Source organism: Grampus griseus (genome assembly GCF_964374135.1).
Source record: "Grampus griseus genome assembly, chromosome: 18".
Lineage (NCBI taxonomy): Eukaryota > Metazoa > Chordata > Mammalia > Artiodactyla > Delphinidae > Grampus > Grampus griseus.
Window position 1 is genome coordinate 71,324,165 of NC_139012.1, and position 20,285 is coordinate 71,344,449.

The 20,285-nt window shown below is 36.7% G+C and overlaps 2 protein-coding genes across 6 annotated transcripts in view; one reads left to right on the forward strand and one right to left on the reverse strand.

Moving 5' to 3' along the window:
- Positions 1-13,577, forward strand: part of N4BP2L1 (NEDD4 binding protein 2 like 1) — a 34,901-nt gene extending 21,324 nt beyond the window's left edge. For 2 of the 5 annotated variants that reach the window (XM_082675398.1, XM_082675399.1), the window contains one exon: positions 48-242. In XM_082675398.1, coding sequence (XP_082531524.1) covers positions 48-104 — 57 coding nt within the window. In that variant the 3' untranslated portion in view covers positions 105-242. Of the gene's footprint in view, positions 1-47; positions 3,122-4,366; positions 4,460-4,506; positions 4,646-13,534 lie in introns of those variants that run through there. The other 3 variants (XR_014298043.1, XM_082675400.1, XM_082675397.1) reach the window with 3 other exon arrangements.
- BRCA2 (BRCA2 DNA repair associated) overlaps positions 4,011-20,285 on the reverse strand; it is a gene marked incomplete at its 3' end in the record, with an annotated part of 52,528 nt that continues 36,253 nt past the window's right edge. Inside the window, exons 18-26 of the mRNA XM_082675396.1 lie at positions 18,630-18,785; positions 18,382-18,526; positions 16,207-16,328; positions 13,509-13,707; positions 13,118-13,281; positions 12,888-13,026; positions 7,557-7,801; positions 5,536-5,682; positions 4,011-4,652 (exon numbers count right to left, since the gene is read on the reverse strand). Coding sequence (XP_082531522.1) covers positions 4,011-4,652; positions 5,536-5,682; positions 7,557-7,801; positions 12,888-13,026; positions 13,118-13,281; positions 13,509-13,707; positions 16,207-16,328; positions 18,382-18,526; positions 18,630-18,785 — 1,959 coding nt within the window. The remainder of the gene's footprint in view (positions 4,653-5,535; positions 5,683-7,556; positions 7,802-12,887; positions 13,027-13,117; positions 13,282-13,508; positions 13,708-16,206; positions 16,329-18,381; positions 18,527-18,629; positions 18,786-20,285) is intronic.

Genomic DNA, 20,285 nt, shown 5'->3' on the forward strand with positions numbered 1-20,285 from the left:
TATGCTGCCTTAACTAACCAGTTTCATTTTTTTTTTTCCCCACGCAGAAGAAACATTCATGGAGTCCCAAGAGAGAAAATACACCGAATGAAAGAACGGTATGAACATGATGTTACCTTTTACAGTGTGCTGCATGCCGAAAAACCAAGCAGAGCGAACAGAAACCAGGACAGGAACAATGCATCTCCTTCCGACGGTGCAGGGTACTGGAACACCTGCGCAGAGTTCCCAAACCCGAGGGCTCTTGGCGGCTTCACTAATGAGAGCTCCTTTAATAGAAGGGGTGGTTGTCACCATGGGTATTAGAGATCTCTCTTACAGGCATTCAAAATTTTCCTAAATCAGTTTTTACTTCAATTTTTGGTATTTATTCTTCGTTCAGTTGTAGTCAGAGCTCTAATTCCACTGTAAATAGTCAAACCTGAAAGTTTTTTAGCAGAAGTCATTACATTCCTCTTCAACAGGCATTTGTTAAAGTGATCCTATATGCATGGTCTGATGCTGAGAATTCTGCCGATTTTATTAAACAAAGTCCCTTTCTCTAGAGAAAGAATTACTTTAAAACTGAAACCTGAGAACATACTCAAGAACATAATCAGCCACATAGGCTCATTAATGAACTAAAGTGTTTATAATATAAAGCTTCAGAACCACTTTCTCTGAAGTAATCTATTTTTTCAGGAAATTCATCTCCATCAGGAAAGTTGGAAAGGTGAGGGAGAAGTAGGAGGCAGGAAAAATTTTAGTGCCATTGCTACTTTGATCATCCATGTATCCAAAAATGTGAGATGTGTGGCTATAATGATGATATTGATTTTCCTTTAAAATGAATATGCCAGAAAGTACACACCTAAGGGAATATTGTCCTTCAAAGCAGACACCTTGGGAAAGTATTCCTTTATTTTAGCAATGTATCATTGTTAGAAGTGTCTGTTAAAATCTTTCTTAATAGCTATACAAGCCACTTAGGAAAATCAGTATCATTATTTAAAGTCATATCTTGTGTTTTAACTACCACTTTATTGAACAGGGTTAAACCTGAATAACTTTTGGCTGTTGAGCTAATAGTGTAAATAAAACAAGCCTGCCTTTATAAAACAATAATTTTTAAGAGGAATAATTAAGCAGTTTTTAAAATTATGCCTATAAACATGTCTAATCGGTTGGCAGCTCCAAAGTTTTGGGAGTACAAGGAATGAAGCATCCCAGGCTGTAGATTATATGGAGTTATGGAAAAGTCATGCTCGCCTTAAGAGGAGCAATCTCAGTGTTTTATGTGGTATTAAGACGAAGTTCTACCACAACTCTTATACTAATAGTGAATTTATGAATCCAAATTAAATCTTAAAAGGTTGGAATCAGATTAATTTGGTGTGAGACCACAGATAAGACCATGTAGGATGTATGCTTTATTTCTTGTTGGCCAACAGCTTCTTTCTAATGTTTTGTGAAGTATTAAGTGTTCTATATAATGGTGCTTTTACGGTTATTAAAAATTATATATGGTATTGCTTTATATGGATTTGTCATTGAATCTAATATTTTTTTGGTTTAAGAACATAAAAAACTTAATTACAGAAATTCCACAGAATTTTACCGTATTGAGAACGAATTTTTCTATATTATAACCTTATTTACCAGTCTTCTTTAATGAATAGGAGACATTATTAAAGGTAAAGACAAAAGCAACTTTATATTTTACTTATTATTATTTGATCTCTACACATTAGAAAGACTATATTACTTTCATATTCCATTTCTAGTACATTGAAATCTAGTGAACATCTTGATGACTACCAGCAATGTACCTAATTTTTTCTTCATTAACATTTTAAAAATTGGTGTCTCCTTTGAGTAGCGAAGTTTGGTCAACAAAACTAAAATTTAGTAAATCTGAATGAATCTAAGGTATAGTTTTGGCTAAATTCTGTGTATTCAAGATCAACACATAATAATCTTTTAATAATAATGATAATCCACGTAACAGTACCCCTGTTTTCCAGGCCCAGGTGGTGCTGGGTATCCTAGTCAATGTGGTCACTGCAGAACTAGGTCAATCTGGATGGCTTGACTCATTTAGGAAAGCAGAGGCGATAAGTGTCGGAGAGCCCAGATGGGAATTCCTTTCCTTGATTCTGTAGGAGCAGTCTAAAGGATCAGATTTCAAGCCCTCCTGTTTTACTTCTCTCTGCTTAGGGTTTCTGGTTCACCTGGGCTGGGCTGCTTTGGAGAAGTAGTCCCAGGTTATAGATCCAGAGCTCCTAAAGAGCTCAGAATAGTTTCCCGGTATATTTGCCTGATTCGAACATAAAAATCATTGATTAAATGCCGCCAACTATATTTATCCCACCCAGAAGTGATCTGTTTTTTCTTTCAATGCCCATGGCTCCTGATTTATATAATTTTTTGAACATTCAACACTGACTTGTTTTGTGTATTAACATTTGCATCACTCACAGAGCTGGCATAGTGCTTTGTATACACAACAGGCTCTCATTAAGTGATTGATTGTTGAATAAGTAACACAAATTGCTTTCACCATTTATCACGCAGTATACATTGTTGACTTTGTAATCATTAAATTGTCACTTTTGGGGGGATAATATCCACATATACTCAAGCTTCACATTTTGCTTACATAGCTTGGCTATATTATTTACAATTTATAAAAAAGAGTGTGTGCATTAGATGTCTCCATAATGGGTAGTCTAAATGGTAATGAAGAATGAAGGAGGTTATAGCTTAAATTTTTCCAAGAATCAAAAAAAAAAAAACAAAAAAGGCTAAATTCGTTAATTCTTTCTTTTCATCTGAGACTCAAGTTTTATTCCCTGTTCTAGACTGGATCACTGGGAGAATGATTAGGATGTGAAGATCAAACTTTTATGAACAAAAATCACATTAATAAGACTGGCAGAACACTTAAGTTAGAAAGAATAGTAGAATAGACTATTATGTTAATTTTCAGAAGTGAGAAAAATCATCAGTCACAGTTATGGAAGAAAGGAAATTGCTTTTTAAAAGGATTTATTCTTGGCTTTAAAATGTGTTTATAATAAGATTTAAAAACATGATGTTGTATATAAACTTAAGACATATTAAAAGACCTGATTCTCCATGCTATTAGCTTCTAGTTGTAACTGCTTTCTCTTTCTTCTCTATGAAACTTAAAGGAACAAATGAATGGTTCTCTTCTGTTTTGGTGGTTAGAGAAAACTAGGTTTAAAAGGGACTACCTGCTGAATCCTGTGATAGGGCTAAAAATAAAGCAAGGAGAATCAGTGCCAATTTAAAAGATTTTCTCTTAAGCTGCAGTCCAGACGATCATTTTGTTAAAAAACAAACAAAAACAAATTAACACTATGAAATCTGCTTCTGATTTAAAGTATTTGAACTTTTAATAAATAATTTAATTTTACAGATCACATTGGAATCATCAAAGGAAAGTACATTGAGGGTTCTATTTTTCTTGTAGTCACGCTGACTTAAGGATAAAGAATTGGTCAAAAGAAAATACCACTGTAACATCTTACTCATCCTGACTTTTTTGATCAGGATAAAACTGTATTAGAACCAACATGTGCATTAAGGAAAACTGGTTCATTGTGGGTTACCTCTTAAAAACAAACCTAAAATAGGAACTAAACTAAGAGGAATTATATGAGTCAAAAGAACTGCACTTTAGAAACCTAGTTTCTTTTAATTGTAAGGACACAATCTAAAAGAAACAGGTATGTTTACTTCGTTTGTAAAATAATATTTATAGTGACCAAATCTAGTCATAAAGATTCAAAGGAGATTTTTTTCTTGATTAGTTAATATACAGTCACAGTTTTAAGATATATAATTGAAATAAGAGTAGAAGCAGGCGAAGAGCATTGCTGTGATATACAAGCACAGAGATAAATTTTGAACGTTTTCCTTTTTCTCATTATGCAAATTCTGATGTAGAGTTTGAAATTGTATATGTTTTACAAACTGGAAAGGTTGTATCAATACCTAATTTATCATCATTTTGGTTTTTGTCGCCTTTGCAGTCTCTTGGATGTAGTTTTCATTGTACTTGTGTCCTGCATATTAGCCTTCTGTTCTTCAGTCCCGGCTCGGGAATTCCCTTGTTCTTTGACCACAGATGCAGTGTAAGGCCTTTTCAGTCTGAGATAATCTTTTGGACCAGTGGGAGTAGTCCTAGTGGACTCACTGATAGATTTAAGTTGATTTTCTCCTGCTGAACCAGACAAAAGGGCTTGGGTATTTATCAGGGCAAGTTCTTCATCAGCTATTGAATCACCTTCCAAAAGAGAGATGTCATTAAATTTTTTAAGTGGAGTCATCTGAGGAGAATTCAATTCTTTTTTCTTCATAGGTGTTTCATATTTGGTGCCACAACTCCGTGGTGGCTGAAATGCCTTCTGTGCAGCTGGAGAAACAAATGTACAAATGGGACTAACAGGTGGAGGTATGGGCAATCTGCTCAAGAAATCCAAGGCTCTTCTCTTTTTGCAGGTTTTTGGGTCATCAGTCTCTTTCTCTCCTTTGCAACAAGACTTTGAAGTCATTTGGGCTGCTGCAGGTGTGGAGACAGACTTCCCTTTTAGCTTACAAAGTGATAACGGACTTTGATAATCCATCTCACTACTGGGAGAAGACATCTAATAAAAAAAATTAAGTAGCCTATATAATTATGTCCCAATATATAAAACAAAATCAAATTAGCTTTTCATTAAAAAATATTTAAATGCCACACACTTTCATTCTCCTAGTGGCTATGATTTCAAGAGACATTCATATTATTATTCCAGAAGGAAATATTTTTGCATAAGAGGATATAAAAATGACATGAAAAGAAAGATGAAGATTAAAAGCTAAACAGGAGGTAGGGGACATAACTTATGCTTTAATCTTTTCCTTTTTGTTATTAACAAGTTAAACAAAGATAAGCATTTAAAAACCATTTTAAGAATACAGACTGCCTATGTTCCTACTTTTCTAGTTTTGTGACTGGAGGCAGTTGCTTAACCCCTCCTGTATGTCATAGTTTCCTCATCCGTAAAATGGAGATAATTTTTATCTCAGAGGGTTGTTGTGAGGATTAAATGAGTTCATATACATAACTTAGCAAGTGTTAGCTAAAGAATTAGTCCTTAGCCAATATTACAGACTTCAGCTTGATTTGCTTTTATTGTGATTTAAAGAGTTAAATCAAATTGAACTTAGAAACAACCCTAATTATATAGAATAGTCCTCCAAGCAAAAAGACACAGGCAAAAAAAGTTTCTTCAATCAAATGTACTTGGAATGCTAAAAATCAAAGCAACTGTTTATAAAATTTGCCCCAAAGAGTGTTACACTCTGGCTTCAATAAACAAGATAAAATTTCCAGATAACCTATACCTACAGGAGGCACTTAACAATTAATGACACTTTCTAATTAAGTTTAATTACATTTTATCATGTTTACTAGGTATACATCAGAATATGTTGTTGCCTCTCTATATAATATTTATAAAATTCCTTAAATTTCGATTAACTTACCAGAAACTTATTTCCTGTACCAAGGACTGTTTGAGCAGTGTGTGGTGCTGAAGTATAGTCTTTAGTCGGGGTGGACCACTTGGGATTATTTGTATTAAGTATACGAATAAGCTTGTTTTCTGCATCATTGCAAAATATATCGATATTCTAAGAAAATAAATTGGAAGAGCTGTTTTGTAAAATGCAAACCTACACATTCATGTTTTCAGAAAAGATAAATGGTTACCTTTAAAATCAGAAGCAAAAAATGCAGACCAGAAAAAAAGGATGAGACACCCCAAATTTGATAGCAACTGTCAACTGTTAGAGGGAGAGAAGGAAAGGGGTGTGTGTGTGTGTCAGGGAAATAAAGAAATGTAAGAGAGCTTCCCAACCATCTGGTTTAATCAGCAAGTTATCGTATGATACTGGATTTGGGACTCAAGTCTCAGTTTTATTTACTACCTAACAGCCGTAAATCATCTAACATCTCACAGAGTACTCCTTAGGTTAGGAGTAAGATGAGAACTGCTTCATGTCTGTTCCAAGAATTAACTGAAATAACATTTGGTTATACCACATGAAACTTGTTTCAGAAGTCACAAATGGTCAAATACCAGCAATTTGGTTATGGTTTAACCTAATTTCTAAGAGCATTTTGTTAAACTTTAAAATGATACATAAATGACACTCAGTCATCTCTGAACTGCCCTTGAATGGTGTCAGAGAAAATCTGGGATGTAAGCAATAGGTACTCTGCATGGGAGCCAAATAACGAATGTAACCCCCAGTTTAGAAACCAGATAAATCAGGGTGTTATTCTTCACGATGTGCATCAAGTCTAGGTAAAACATACAAACTTTCTTTATATAGCTAGCTACTCTAATGCTTTTAAAATATTTTATTTATATGAATTTTGACTAACACACGTTTCAAATATTAAACTACAGAAAGAAGAGGCTTATCTTCTGTAGATTTTTCAAAAGTTAGCAATTTATAAAATCCAAAATTTTACTGGGAGGCAGCATTGCATAGTAGTTAATAGTTTGGGCTCTGCATTTAGATGGCTTAAGTATGAATCCTGGTTCTACCAGTTTGGCTGTGTGACTTAACTTCTGTTTCTCATCAATGAAATGGGAAAACAGTTCCCTACTTCAGGGGTCCCCAACCCCCCGCCACGGACTGGTACTGGTCTGCGACCTGTTAGGGACCAGGCCGCACAGCAGGTGGTGAGTGGCAGGCGAGCGAGCGATCTGCTGCTCCCCATCGCTCGCATTACCGCCTGACCCACACACGGCCGCCCCGCCCCCTCCTCCCCCGCCCCCGTCCGTGGAAACATTATCTTCCATGAAACCTGTCCTTGGTGCCAAAAATGTTGGGGACCACTGCCCTACTTCATAATGTTGGTGGGAGAATTAAATGAGACAGGCTTAGAATGAGGCCAGACATACAGTAAGCACTCAATAAACTTTGTTCTCCTATTTGGTATTATTTCAAATCAAAAACAGGTATAAACTGTATAAAATATCAGATATAGAGTTTAAAATGTAAATTAAACAAAATTTTTTTTCTGGCTGTGCTGCATGGCATGCAGGACCTTAAGTTCCCCGACCAGGGATTGAACCTGCACCTCCTGCAGTGGAAGCATGGAGTCTTAACCACTGGACTGTCAGGGAGGTCCCTAAAATGTAAATTTGGATTCTAAATGTTATTAATTAATTACACTGCCAAGTGCTGTAAATCATGGGTAACTCATATAATTCTTGTTAACCAATTTCCAGTTTGCCTACACGGTCTATATATCTCTGAACATCCTTCTCACAACTTTTCCTAATTCAGTTCTTTTCAAATCACTCTTTTCTCCCTGATAGCTAGCTGTCACTCAATATCTCCTCAGGTTCATGAACAATTGACATATGATGAAAACTCAACTTACATTATACATCAACAATCCAATTTTCATAAAAGCTGCCACTTCCTTGACATTTGACTTGAAATAGGAAAATGCCAACATGCATGATAATGCTCAAAGCTAATTTTACCTCAATAGTATTTTTCATTTTGTGGAACGTTTCTCGAAAATGGCCCTCCTTTGGACTGGCAGAAAACATGGAAAAATCTCCAGCAAATAAAGTAGGAATTCCTGATTTGGACTCTGGTAGCCACTGGAGGTTGCTTGCAGCAATTAACATGTGAGGTTTAATAATGTCTTCATTAAGATCTACCCAAAACTTTATTGCCAATAAATTATGGCATTCATCTGATAAATAGACCAAAGGAGCAAGACCTAAAATGGAAAAAACAAAATCCAAAAAGTAGAAAACAAAAAATCGAACTTCATTTATGTATGTGTTAGATAAATTTAAAAATACAAGGAATCTCTAAATATGGCCATTCATTTTGGTATGCTAATGGTAAAAACAAATCAAAATAACTAAATTTAGAGAAAGCTCAGGATTTCCAAAACAACCTGTTGCTTATGGTGCTAAAATTTCAATGCAATATGACAACACATTCTGTTACAGAGGCCATGGGGAAGCAGGCAACATGTAAGCTGAATAATGAATAGGGGAAATTCATCAAGATGGGAAGGAAAAGGCCATTCTAAGCAAAGTGAATGAATTTTTAGAGGTAGGAATGTTAAATGCTTTAGTGGATCAAGAATGTGAAACTGTACAGTTTAACTGAGGTATGTGGGCTGGTGGTTCAAGGCAGGAGGTTGAATGTTTTTTCAGGCATCTGAAGGAGTTTTGGTTTCATTTTCTAAGGGCCAGGGAGCCACCAAAGGTTTTAAGCTAGGAAACATCATGATTAGATTTAGGTATTGGAGAACTGGTATTTCAGGCTTAAGGCGGCACTTCGAAACTTTCTGATAGAAATTTCTTTCTCTCATACTTGATGTCAAAATAAAAAGAGGAAGAAATGTCCACCAAAAACATACAAATAAGGAATATCCTGATATAAAATTTAAAAGTTGGTGATGAAGGAAATAAACAAGGTTGTGGACAGAACCAAACACAGGAGGGCTCAGCTTCTAGTCTCCTTCCCCATATTGGTGAAATGACACACATTTTAAGAATTCTGTTATCCTTAAATCTGAAGAAAAGCAAATAGAATGGGTATCCTTACTTTTTCTTCTTCTGATCAGAAATAATGAAAATGGCTATGGTGTAAAACAGGTGATCAAGGTTGACTGACAGGATAACAGTTGTGTTATGGGTTGAATTGTGTCCTGTAAAAGATGTTGAAGTCCTAACCTGTGAATGTGACCTTATTTGCTGACAAAAATCAAGTTGAGGTCATTTCAGTACATCCTAATCCAATGTCCTTATAGAAAGGGGAAATTTGGACACAGACACGCACACAGGGAGAGTGCCATGTGAAGATGAAGGCAGAGACTGGGGTGATGCATCTGCAAGCCACGGAAGGCCAAAGATTGCCAGCAAACCATCAGAAGCTATGAGTGAGGCACTGGACAGATTCTCACAGCTTTCAGAATGAACCAAACCTGCCAATGTCTTGGACTTCAAGTCTTCAGAACTGTGAGACAGTATGTTGTTTAAGCCACCCAGTTTATGGTTCAGCAAAGTAATAGGTGAGGTTACTCACTGAGCTAGGGAAAATGATCTAGAACAGAGTTAATATCTTCCAGGGATATGGAATATATAGTGGATAGGAACTGAAATACGCAGCCCTCATACAGTAACTAAGGGGGAAAATTGGTCTTGAGTACAGCAGAGAAAAAGTCAAGAACTGCAGTGGGATGCTGGCAAGTTTCCCCCATGCACCTCATCTCAACACCACAGTCTGCTGTGGGACCATGAGAACTAATCGCATGTCTGTCTCCACAAGAAGCCCAGGCTCCCAGTTCATCCTGCACTCCCCGGACTCAGTCTCCAGAGAGCTTTGCACATTGCCTCTTTGGACACCACCTCCGACACCTCCCTTCTTAGCCTCACCTCACTCTCTTTGCTATCAAATACCTTCTGATGGGCCTGAGTCAGGCCCTGGCTCTCTTCTCTATCTACTCCCACACCCAGCGACCTTATCCAGTCTCATGACTTTAATCATCACCTGTATGTTTATGACTTCCCAACTTATATCTTCAGCCCAGTCCATTCCCTTAGAACTATATCCAGCTGTCAAGTAGAAATCTCTAAGTAAATTAAGCAGCTAAAACTTAACTGTCCAAAACTGAGCTCCTGACCTTCCCTGCACACCTGTTTTTCTCGTGGTCAGCCCCCTCAGGAAATGGCAACTCCATTTGTCCAGCTGCTCAGACCAAAACCTCGGCCCTCACTCCTTGATTCCTCTCTTCATCCACACTGTCCCTCTACCTTCAAAATACAACCACAGTCTGACAATTTCTGGACACTCCCATTGCTTTTGTTTGCCCCAAACTATTCTCAATTGCCTAAATTTCTACAATAGCCTCCAGCTGACTTTCCTGTTTGGAGTCTCATGCGCCCTACAGTCTATTCTCAGTATAGCAGCCTGAGTGATCCTGTGAAAACCTCATCAGGTGGTGTCAACGCCTCTACTTGAAACCTTCAGAGAAAAAGTTAAGAGTATATGCAAGGACCACGCCATTACCTGGTCCTTCACTCCCTCCTCCCAGCTGTTACTGCTCACTCCCTGGCCTCTACTAATACTTAAAGGAACCAGGGAGGATCCTCCTGTAACATGACCTTTGTAATTGCCATTCCTCCTGCCTGGAATGTTCCTTCCCCAGATGTCCACATGCCTCTCTCCTCTAGTCCTTCAATTCTCATTCACGTAACTTTGCGGTAAGGTCTTTCCTCACTTCCCTATCTAAAGCTACATTCCTCTCCCCTTCCCCCGATCCTACCTGTCACTCCCGACTTAGTTTTTTTCCTTAGCCATACTAAGAAAACTATATGTGCTATTTATTTTGTTTGTGATCTCCCTCCTCGACCATAATGTAAGCTCCATGAGGGCAGGGATACTTGTCTGTTTTGTTCATTGCTATATACTTAGCATTTAGAAAAGTGCCTGGCACATAAAAGGCATTCAATACTGATGAACTGAATAAAAGTTACGCATCCTCTATAACAATAATGTAACGAGTGGAGTCACCCAAGTATGACCAAGATGAAATAAAATGCTACAAAAACCATGTAGCATATTAACATACTACAGTCAAAGAACACCCCACAAAGCACTAAAACACAACTAAACAAAAACACGTTAAATAAAAAGAGGAAAAGAGCAAAGCAAAAAACAAAGAGCACATCCCATAAAGTAAAGAAAACTAGAAGAACAAGAAAATTTCTGAAGTCCTCAAAACTGATTCATGCTGTTGAACTTAATAGGAACATATACTCAATGAAATAAAAGTTTGCATATGGATATGGGATGAAAAATAGCCCGGCAAGATAAAAAGGAGACTGCAGGACCAGAGAAATAAACTGAGGACACCAGTATACTATCATAATGGGACAAATGCATGCATTACAAATAGCAAGGAATAAAACATACCAATATATTGCAGAGAATAAAACTAGTGACATAAAGGCTGGATATAATCATGGTGAATGAAGCATAATCCAACATAAGACTAACTGCTGTCCTTGAAGTAGAAATCCCAAAAATGAAATAGATTTATTCAAAGATGTTACAGAATTTCTCTGATACAAAGAAAGCACTGAATCTGCAGATTAAAAGGGCATCTGTGTTCCAGGAGAACTGTATACAGACTGCTTATACTAAGACATAGCTTAAACTTTTGGACTTAAAAACTTATTCTTCAGACAACTAGACATAAAAAGACAATCACCTAAATGGGGGAAAAATTAGGCCAGTCCCAGACTGTTCAATGTCAAAAGAGCAATTTCTACAAAGTTCTGAGGGAAGAAAGAAGCAAGAACCCATATTATTATGGCTGCCAAAATACAGTCTCAGAATTAGAGCAACAGGTTCAGATTTCAAACATATAAGGAACTCATGGAATATGGCACATTTGAAACCTTCGTGAAGAAAACACTGACAATAAACCTTAGCCAAGGAACTGAGGAAGGGAGAAACTGTGACAGGGCAGTTGATAAACAAGAAATCCACTGACCTGAGACCCTACCCTGAACCAGGCACTGTTTTAAGAGCTGAGGATACAGCAGTAGCAAAGTGTCTGCCCTTAGAGAGCTAACATTCCAGAAGAGGGAGACAAAAAACCCCATAAATATGTTAGTGCTGGTGGGTGCTATGGAGAAAAATAAAGCAGAGTAAAGGGGTAAAAGTGCTAGGCTGGGAGCAGAGAAAGTACAGCTCTTTTACAAAGGGTGCTCAGGGAAAGGCTTCTTACGAGGTTGCATTTGACCAGAGACTTTAAGGAGCCAAGGGGGCCAGCTATGTGGCCGCCTGGGGAAAAGGGTTTCTGGGAGAGGCAGCAGTGAGTGTAAAGGCTCTGTGATGAAAGTGGGCTCAAGAATAGCAAGGAAGTGCAGTGGTTAAGAATCCGTATGCCAATGCAGGGGACATGGGTTTGAGCCCTGGTCTGGGAAGATCCCACATGCCGTGGAGCAGCTAAGCCCGTGTGCCACAACTACTGAGGCTGCGCTCTAGAGCCCGTGAGCCACAACTACTGAAGCCGGCGTGCCTAGAGCCCGTGCTCTGCAACAAGAGAAGCCACTGCAATAAGAAGCCCGCGCACTGCAACGAAGAGTGGCCCCCACTCACCGCAACTAGAGAAAGCCTGTGCAGAGCAATGAAAACCCAACACAGCCCAAAAATAAATAAATAAAATAAATAAATTAAAAAAAAAAAAGAATAGCAAGGAAGGTGTCAACACAGCTGAAGGGGGATGAGGGACAGCGTTCTGAGAGGTGAGAGTGGTGAAACCAAGTGCTGAGGGGGCCTGGCACAAAATAATCAATAAATGGAAGGCTTTCGTGCTTAAGATGAGACATAGTTGGGCCTTTACACTTGCCTTCAGATAAAATCTATGGAACAAGGTATGGAAGGAGGAACGAGCAATGTCATACTGAAGGAATAAAATATAAATGAATTTGGCTAAGATGTTGGAAAGTGGTAAAGACTGAAGTAGGAGGTGAAGGCTTGATAGCTCAGTGAACTGCAGAAGATTATAATTATTTGTCTAGTAATGACTAATATGCAAAACATTTTCTAGCAATTTCTTTAAAATTAAGTAGCACAGAATGGGATGTAAGTTGTTTCCCTGTAATATTGTAGAATTGCTTTTCATTAAGAATCGAGGTTAAAAAAGCTTACTTTCAAATCACTAGTTACCAAACTTACCTATTAGTAGCTCCAATGAATCACAAGGAAGACAAATTTTAAAATATAATGTTTTTCAAAAGCATCAATAAAAAGCTACCATTAAATACACTGTGTATTACCTATTTTTTTCACAACAGAAACTACAAATCCTATTAGGTCCACCTCAGAACAAGGTGGCTGGAAGTCTGGATCCAATAATTTGTTGAAGTGAAGCAGCTCCCTTGGCTGATAAACTTGTAATAGAATTTCATCTGAAGCCTACAAGAAAAAAAAAAATATCAGTATATGTAGATTCAATAAACAAATACACATCTATCAAAATTGAAAAATCATGATGAAAAATTTATACCGGTAGTTGTTGATACTGCGTTTTTTTTGTTGCTGTTAACTGTATGTTAGCTCTTTTGGATTTACTTTTAGATTTTGATGCTGCAAGATGATAGATTCTGTATCTCTTTCCCTCTGTTAAGAGAGAATATAAATCTGATGATGGACGCCAGATACTCAACACAACTAGAGAAAGAGGAAAAAGACACAATATAAGAAATGATAATCATTGAGAGTTCTTGTTTAAAAATAAATACTGAGGACAATAAAGGTCTAAGGGTTATATTATCTTTTGTGGGTACTGGTAGCCCATTTTTGCTCCTCTTAACATTTTATCTACCATTTGAAATAATTTTATTAATAATAATTTTTTAAACTTAAAATTGATAAAAACAAAAACTTTACATACTGACCTGAATCTTTTTCCTTTCTCTTACAGCTCGTGATACGCAGCTTCCACACAGGTGTAACATCTCTTGGTAAAATCTGTTCCCCTTGCTCAGCAGACTCCATAGCCTTCCTGAGTTCCACATGGATCTGGGCTTGCTTCTTATCATTTAACGTCTGTCTGTGATTATTCAAGGCTCTTAACTGCTCTTCACTAAAATAACCCTGTGTCCATTGAGTACATTGAGGCAGATGATTTTGGAATAAAAAGCAAACAAAATAGAAACAAACCACCTCATCTATTGTAAATGAATCTCTTTAAATGGGGTCAAAATACAACAGAATTTAGTTCACTTTAAGGATGTAACAATATAAAAATTGAGATTAATGTACTCAGCTTATCACATAACAAATATTTTCAAGTGACTTAAACAGTTTACTAATCTTTGTGACAAGTTTACCTAGGGCAGGGCTTCCCTGGTGGCACAGTGGTTAAGAATTAGCCTGCCAAGGCAGGGGACATGGGTTCAAGCCCTGGTCCGGGAAGATCCCACATGCCACAGAGCAGCTAAGCCTGTGCACCACAACTACTGAGCCTGTGCTCTAGAACCCATGAGCCACAACTACTGAGCCTGTATGCCACAACTCCTGAGCCTGTGGGCCACAACTACTGAAGCCCTCAGGCCTAGAGCCCACGCTCCGCAATAAGAAGCCCACGCACCGCAAAGAAAACCCAACGCAGCCATAAATGAATGAATGAATGAATAAATAAATATGAAAAATTTACCTAGGGCCAAAACAACCCTTACTTTTAAATATACTCTGATAATCATAATCATCAACACTGACATTATAAATGGTTAACATCTGAATGCCTATTATATTTGAGAAATAGATCTATGTGTGGGTAATGTATTAATTCATTTAATCATTACAATAATCCTATGAGGTAGGTACTATTCCTGTTTCCATGTGGTAGATGATGAAACTGAGGTACAGACAGAATAAATAATTTACAGAGGCATATAGGAAGGGGTTGACTCAAGGGGACTCATTCTTATCCCCCTATAGTATAATTTCATTAACCCTGGAACAGTAGATACAATTTAAAACAAATATGTACTACAAGCACTTAGCTCTGCCTCTACATTTCTCTCCCAATCATTTAGCAAACTGGTGTTTGAACGTCCTGGGAACCTCACCCAGTATTAACAAAAAAAAAAATCAACCAAAAATAAAATAAATAGAAATCCTGACATATAACCTACTAGACTGCTGCTGACTTACCCATGTTAATACCCTAATCTATACTGAGAAGGGAGATTATAAAATCCCTGTGCCCTACAAAGGTCTTCCTAAATAGGCAGTGTTTAGCTTAAACATGAATTAAAAAAACAATATGTGATTTCAGAAGTCCCACAATACTAAACACTGTCACTGAAAACAAGTCCTCTTAACAGGGTATTTTAGAAATTGATGGCAATTTTTCCCTCTGAGAATGACTCAGTGACTCTCATAGAATCACATAAACTTAGAACCTTAGAGATAAGCTACTCTCAGGCTTTCCCCTGGCAGATGGCAGAGAGGAGGTCCGAGAGAGAAATCACCTGTCCAGCTACACAGGGGCAGAGCCAGGTCTAGAACTTAGTCCTCCAACTCTCATTCTGCCCCCTTTCTCCTTATAAGTAAATTTTATAAAAGGAAACCAGAATAACATTTTGTTAAATTTTATGGATGAAATTAAAACTATCTTCATAAGCTTCAACAAACATAAAGAGACAGAGGCAAATAATTTCTCAGGAGAGCATAATAAAGCCTTACAGACTTGTAGCAAGTATACTCACAGGCTTGAAACAGACTCACTTCCCACAGGGAGAATCTGAGTTGTAACATTTGGGAATATAAGGGAATTCTGTTCAGAACAGCACTGCTCACTCTCCGAGCAGAGTATTCTTTATTTTGAGGTCCCATTATTTAAGAAAGTTAAGGTTATATACAACATTTATTGTCATCAAATAAATGAGATTAATCAATAAACTGTTTTCCTAAAATTTCCCCTCCTCCCTATTTTGCAAACTAATCCTAGAATTTGCATTAATTAGATACCCAGGTGTCTAAAAATTTAGGAAGTAGCCTACCTTAATGTATGAAATGATACTCTAATAATAACATTTACATAGAACTTTGTTAACAGTACCCTTTACATACATTATCCAATTTGATCCTAAAACATCTTTTGTGCCCATTTTATAGCTCTTTCATATCCAGTTTGCTTAGCTAATCAATGGTTGAGCCATGATCTAAAGCCTATGCTATTTGTAACACATTTTTGTGCTTCTGAAAGTTTTCCACCTAAGTATCCTTAAGGTAGAGGATTATGAAATAAACTCTACGTAGGATCTGAGAAAGAGCTGAGAACATGGAAACTGAGACAGTGCTCTGAAGGTACTTGTTTTATCTTAAAAATAAGCAAGTTTTGCCTGCATTTTAAACCATATTTAATATATAAATTATTTAACTCTCTCATCCTCTATTTGGTACAGAAGTAGAAATGTAGCACCCTGGTTTGGTACATCACTGAGGACCCCATCACTGAGGTACACATCCCTTGGAGAAACACAGCATTTCAACACAGTGCTTCCTGTAGTGGCCAGATGAGTGACTATAGCTTTCCACCTTGAAGGATGAAGATTAGCCTCACTGTAGGCCAGCTTACTCTCTCACCTCAAGGTAACTTGGGTCTGGTGAATCCTTCACAGCTTCATAAAGTTCTGCACCATCTTGCAGAGCACGGACTTGCTGTCTTGTTAGTGCACGTGATGGTATACATCGTTCTGTTATATTTTCTAGGAAAAAAGCAACACTAATTAGCTGAACTATAAAGTTAAGAACTCTGAAAACTAGAGAACTCAACAAAAAAAACACCCAAAGAAGGAAGGTTAAAAATAAACCACTTATCTGCTAAAAGTTCTCCAGGAAAATTTGAAACTAGTGTATTCATGGTTTAATAAGTTCTCCTACAAAGAGTTTACTTCATTAGAGCAATTTGTAAATTTCATGATTTACATGAAATTTACATGATTTACATGAAAGTGATTTCATGTAAGTAAATGATTTCATGATTCACTTAATTATGAGCTAGTGATAATTTTAAGCAAATCAAATATTGAGTCCCATTTTCCTGCAAATTTATTTAGAACATGGAGTTAAACAATGAAGAAAATCATGAGATCCACCTCCTAGAGTAACGGAAATAAAAACAAAAATAAACAAATGGGACCTAATGAAACTTAAAAGCTTTTCCAAAGCAAAGGAAACTACAATCAAGACGAAAAGACAACCCTCAGAATGGGAGAAAATATTTGCAAGCAAATCAACGGACAAAGGATTAATCTCCAAAATATATAAACAGCTCATGCAGCTCAATATTAAAGAAACAAGCAACCCAATCCAAAAATGGGCAGAAGACCTAAATAGACATTTCTCCAAAGAAGACATACAGATGGCCAAGAAGCACATGAAAAGCTGCTCAACATCACTAATTATTAGAGAGCTGCAAATCAAAACTACAATGAGGTATCACCTCACACCAGTTAGAATGGGCATCATTAGAAAATCTACAAACAACAAATGCTGGAGAGGGTGTGGAGAAAAGGGAACCCTCTTGCACTGTTGGTGGGAATGTAAACTCATATAGCCACTATGGAGAACAGTATGGAGGTTCCTTAAAAAACTAAAAATAGAACTACCATGCAACTCAGCAATCCCATTACTAGGCATATACCCAGAGAAAACCATAATTCAAAAAGACACATGCACCCCAATGTTCATTGCAGCACTATTTACAATAGCCAGGTCATGGAAGCAACCTAAATGCCCATTGACAGATGAATGGATAAAGAAGATGTGGCACATATATACAATGGAATATTACTCAGCCATAAAAAGGAATGAAATTGGGTCATTTGTAGAGACGTGGATGGATCTAGAGACTGTCATACAGAGTGAAGCAAGTCAGAAAGAGAAAAACAAATATCGTATATTAACGCATATATGTGGAACCTAGAAAAATGGTACAGATGAACTGGTTTGCAGGGTAGAAATTGAGACACAGATGTAGACAACAAACGTATGGACATCAAGGGGGGAAAGCGACAGGGGGTGGTGGTGGTGGTGTGATGAATCGGGATATTGGGATTAACATGTATACACTGATGTGTATAAAACTGATGACTAATAAGGACCTGCTGTATAAAAAATAAAATAAAATTTTAAAAAAATAAAGAAAATCATGAAGAAATGCAGAACATAAAATTTTCTGCAATAAAAAAGGTAGATAAAAAAAAGTAAAATTTCATATCCTTTAAGCATAAAACACTATAATTTTTATTTTTCAAATTGATGCCACAGGGAAAATAAGCTCTAGTTCCAGGTATAAAAACATAAAGATCAACAACTACAACAGCAAAAATGCAAGTTCTATTATGTAGATAAGGACACAGAGGAAAGAGAATGACAAACAGCTTGGGGAGAATAATTTGATGGTTCTTTCCCTTGTTGCTTTTCTTACTCTAATACCAAAAATTGATGCTACAAATACTTTAGTACTAAAGCTTACGGGCCAGTTTAATTAAAACTTCTGAAAAGTGCTGTAGGTATGTAATGTTTAATTGCCTAAGACAATTTGTGAGGATCTAAAAGCTCATTATGTTGAATAAAGATGTGATATTTCGGGGCCAATTCAATGCTTATCTGTTTACCTATGTAATTTTTTTTTTCAAATCAGAAAAAATTCAGAATTAGAAAAAAAAAATCTATTACTCAAAATAAAGACAATTCACCCAGTTAGAAGCCTCTAAAACTCTGAAAAAAAGATCTTGTAAATACAACTCATTTTACCTTCATGCTCTTCAAATTCTGCTTGAATTTTAGTGAACAGGGCTTCCAGTTTCTTTTGTTGGGCTTCTGCATATTTTGTTGCTTCCTTTTCTTCTTCTCTTTCATTGCGAAATATGTATAATCCAGATGATGTCTTCTCCATCCACTGTAATAATGTGTCAAACAGAAATACAGGGTAGGGAGCAATCATTCAAATTAATTGTCTCTAAAGAAAGAAATACAGAGTAAGTTTCAAGAATACATCATACCTGTATAGGGTATGCTCTTTGAATAATTATGTCAACACAACCAACATTTCCTCCATCGCTGAAAAGTGATGACAAGGGAAGAGGAAAAGGTCTAGGATTGGAAAAGAATCCGAGTTTGGCATACCAGCAAGCAGGCCGAGTGCTGTTAGCAGAAATCTGGACAAATTAATAAATTGATTTATAAGTTAAATATATACCTGTATTCAATTCTATTTCAGATTTTATGATAATTTTCCTGCTTTTACGGCTGACACCAAATCACCTCATTGTGAAATTTCAGAATGATGGAGACAATCTTAAAAACGTCTTAGGAACAGATCACATAGTAAAGGACTGGGAATAAGACCAGCACTGAACTTAACAGAAACTATACCAGAAGAAGAAGGTAATAGAGGAAATGTCTTCAAAATTCTGAAAGAATTATAATATTTCAACCTCAAATTCTATATTCAGCCAATCTTGTAATAAGATAAAAAAACCCTGCATGTTTCCTTTCTCAAGAAGCCTCTGGCGGTTGTGTGCCCTTAAAGTTAGGGAATACATCTAGAAAGGTATGGAATTCAGAGTATAGGGCTTTCTAACTCAGAAAGAGGTGAAAATAATTTCAAGAATAACTGTGCAGCATACATAGAAGATAACCAGTTCAGAACTGAGCAGGAACATGGAGAGATCCAAGGAATCTCCAAGAAAAAGAAATGGAACTGATAAAGGTATTTTAACATAGTGAGACAATTTTTATATGGCTCCTGTGTGGGAATGAGTTGGTAATAAGGATAAAGAAAATTAAGAAAGACAAAAAAGACAAGACAGTTAATAACTCCAGGGAAAGCAGTAAGTTGTAAAGAAAGGAAATGTAATCATGGTATACTGTATGCTGAGTTGCAAAAAATATTTTTCATAGTCATTATAACATAAACATTGAATACTGACTTCACTCCTCATCTTTCATAGCAGGAAGCTAACAGTTAATGTCTAAACTGAAGGTGAAAAGAAGACCTAACAGTATAAGCAAAAGAAATAGCCAAAGAGATTGGAAGTGGCTGCCTTTGGGGAGCATGAAGGGAGGTTAGGCAGGGTTGCATCAGTGACTGCTTTTGTGTATGTGGGGCTATATACCTTATTTTACTTGAGTTTTGAAATTATGCACATATATTGATTTGATAAAACAAAAATTGAAAGCCAGTGCAACTTTGGTATTCTAAGCAACATAAAACAAAAGCCTGTTTCAGCTTGACTAAAAGCAACCCAAGTTAATGACAAATTATCTCTTTAACTTAAAAATGATTGATTTATTAAAATGCTTTCCTGAATTACAGTGATCCAGAATACAACAGAAGTAAATTCTTTACAAGGTTACCTCAAAAGTGAATCTGAATGTGCAACATTAGCAGTCATTTCTGATAGCAGTATTACAGACTATTCAACATAACAAAGTCCTGTTATCTAGGTTTAAATCTACATAGAGATGAAAGGTGTACTTTAGTATTCTATATCCAAGAATCACTGAAATCTAATGTTCTAATCATACTGGAACAGAGATTTGGCCAAGTAATCACAGTGGAAGCAGAGCAATACTATGAGAACAACATGAGGGCTACAGGTACCAAAATCAAACATCCGGTGCAAATTTACTCCTGCTCTTGAACTTGCAACTGC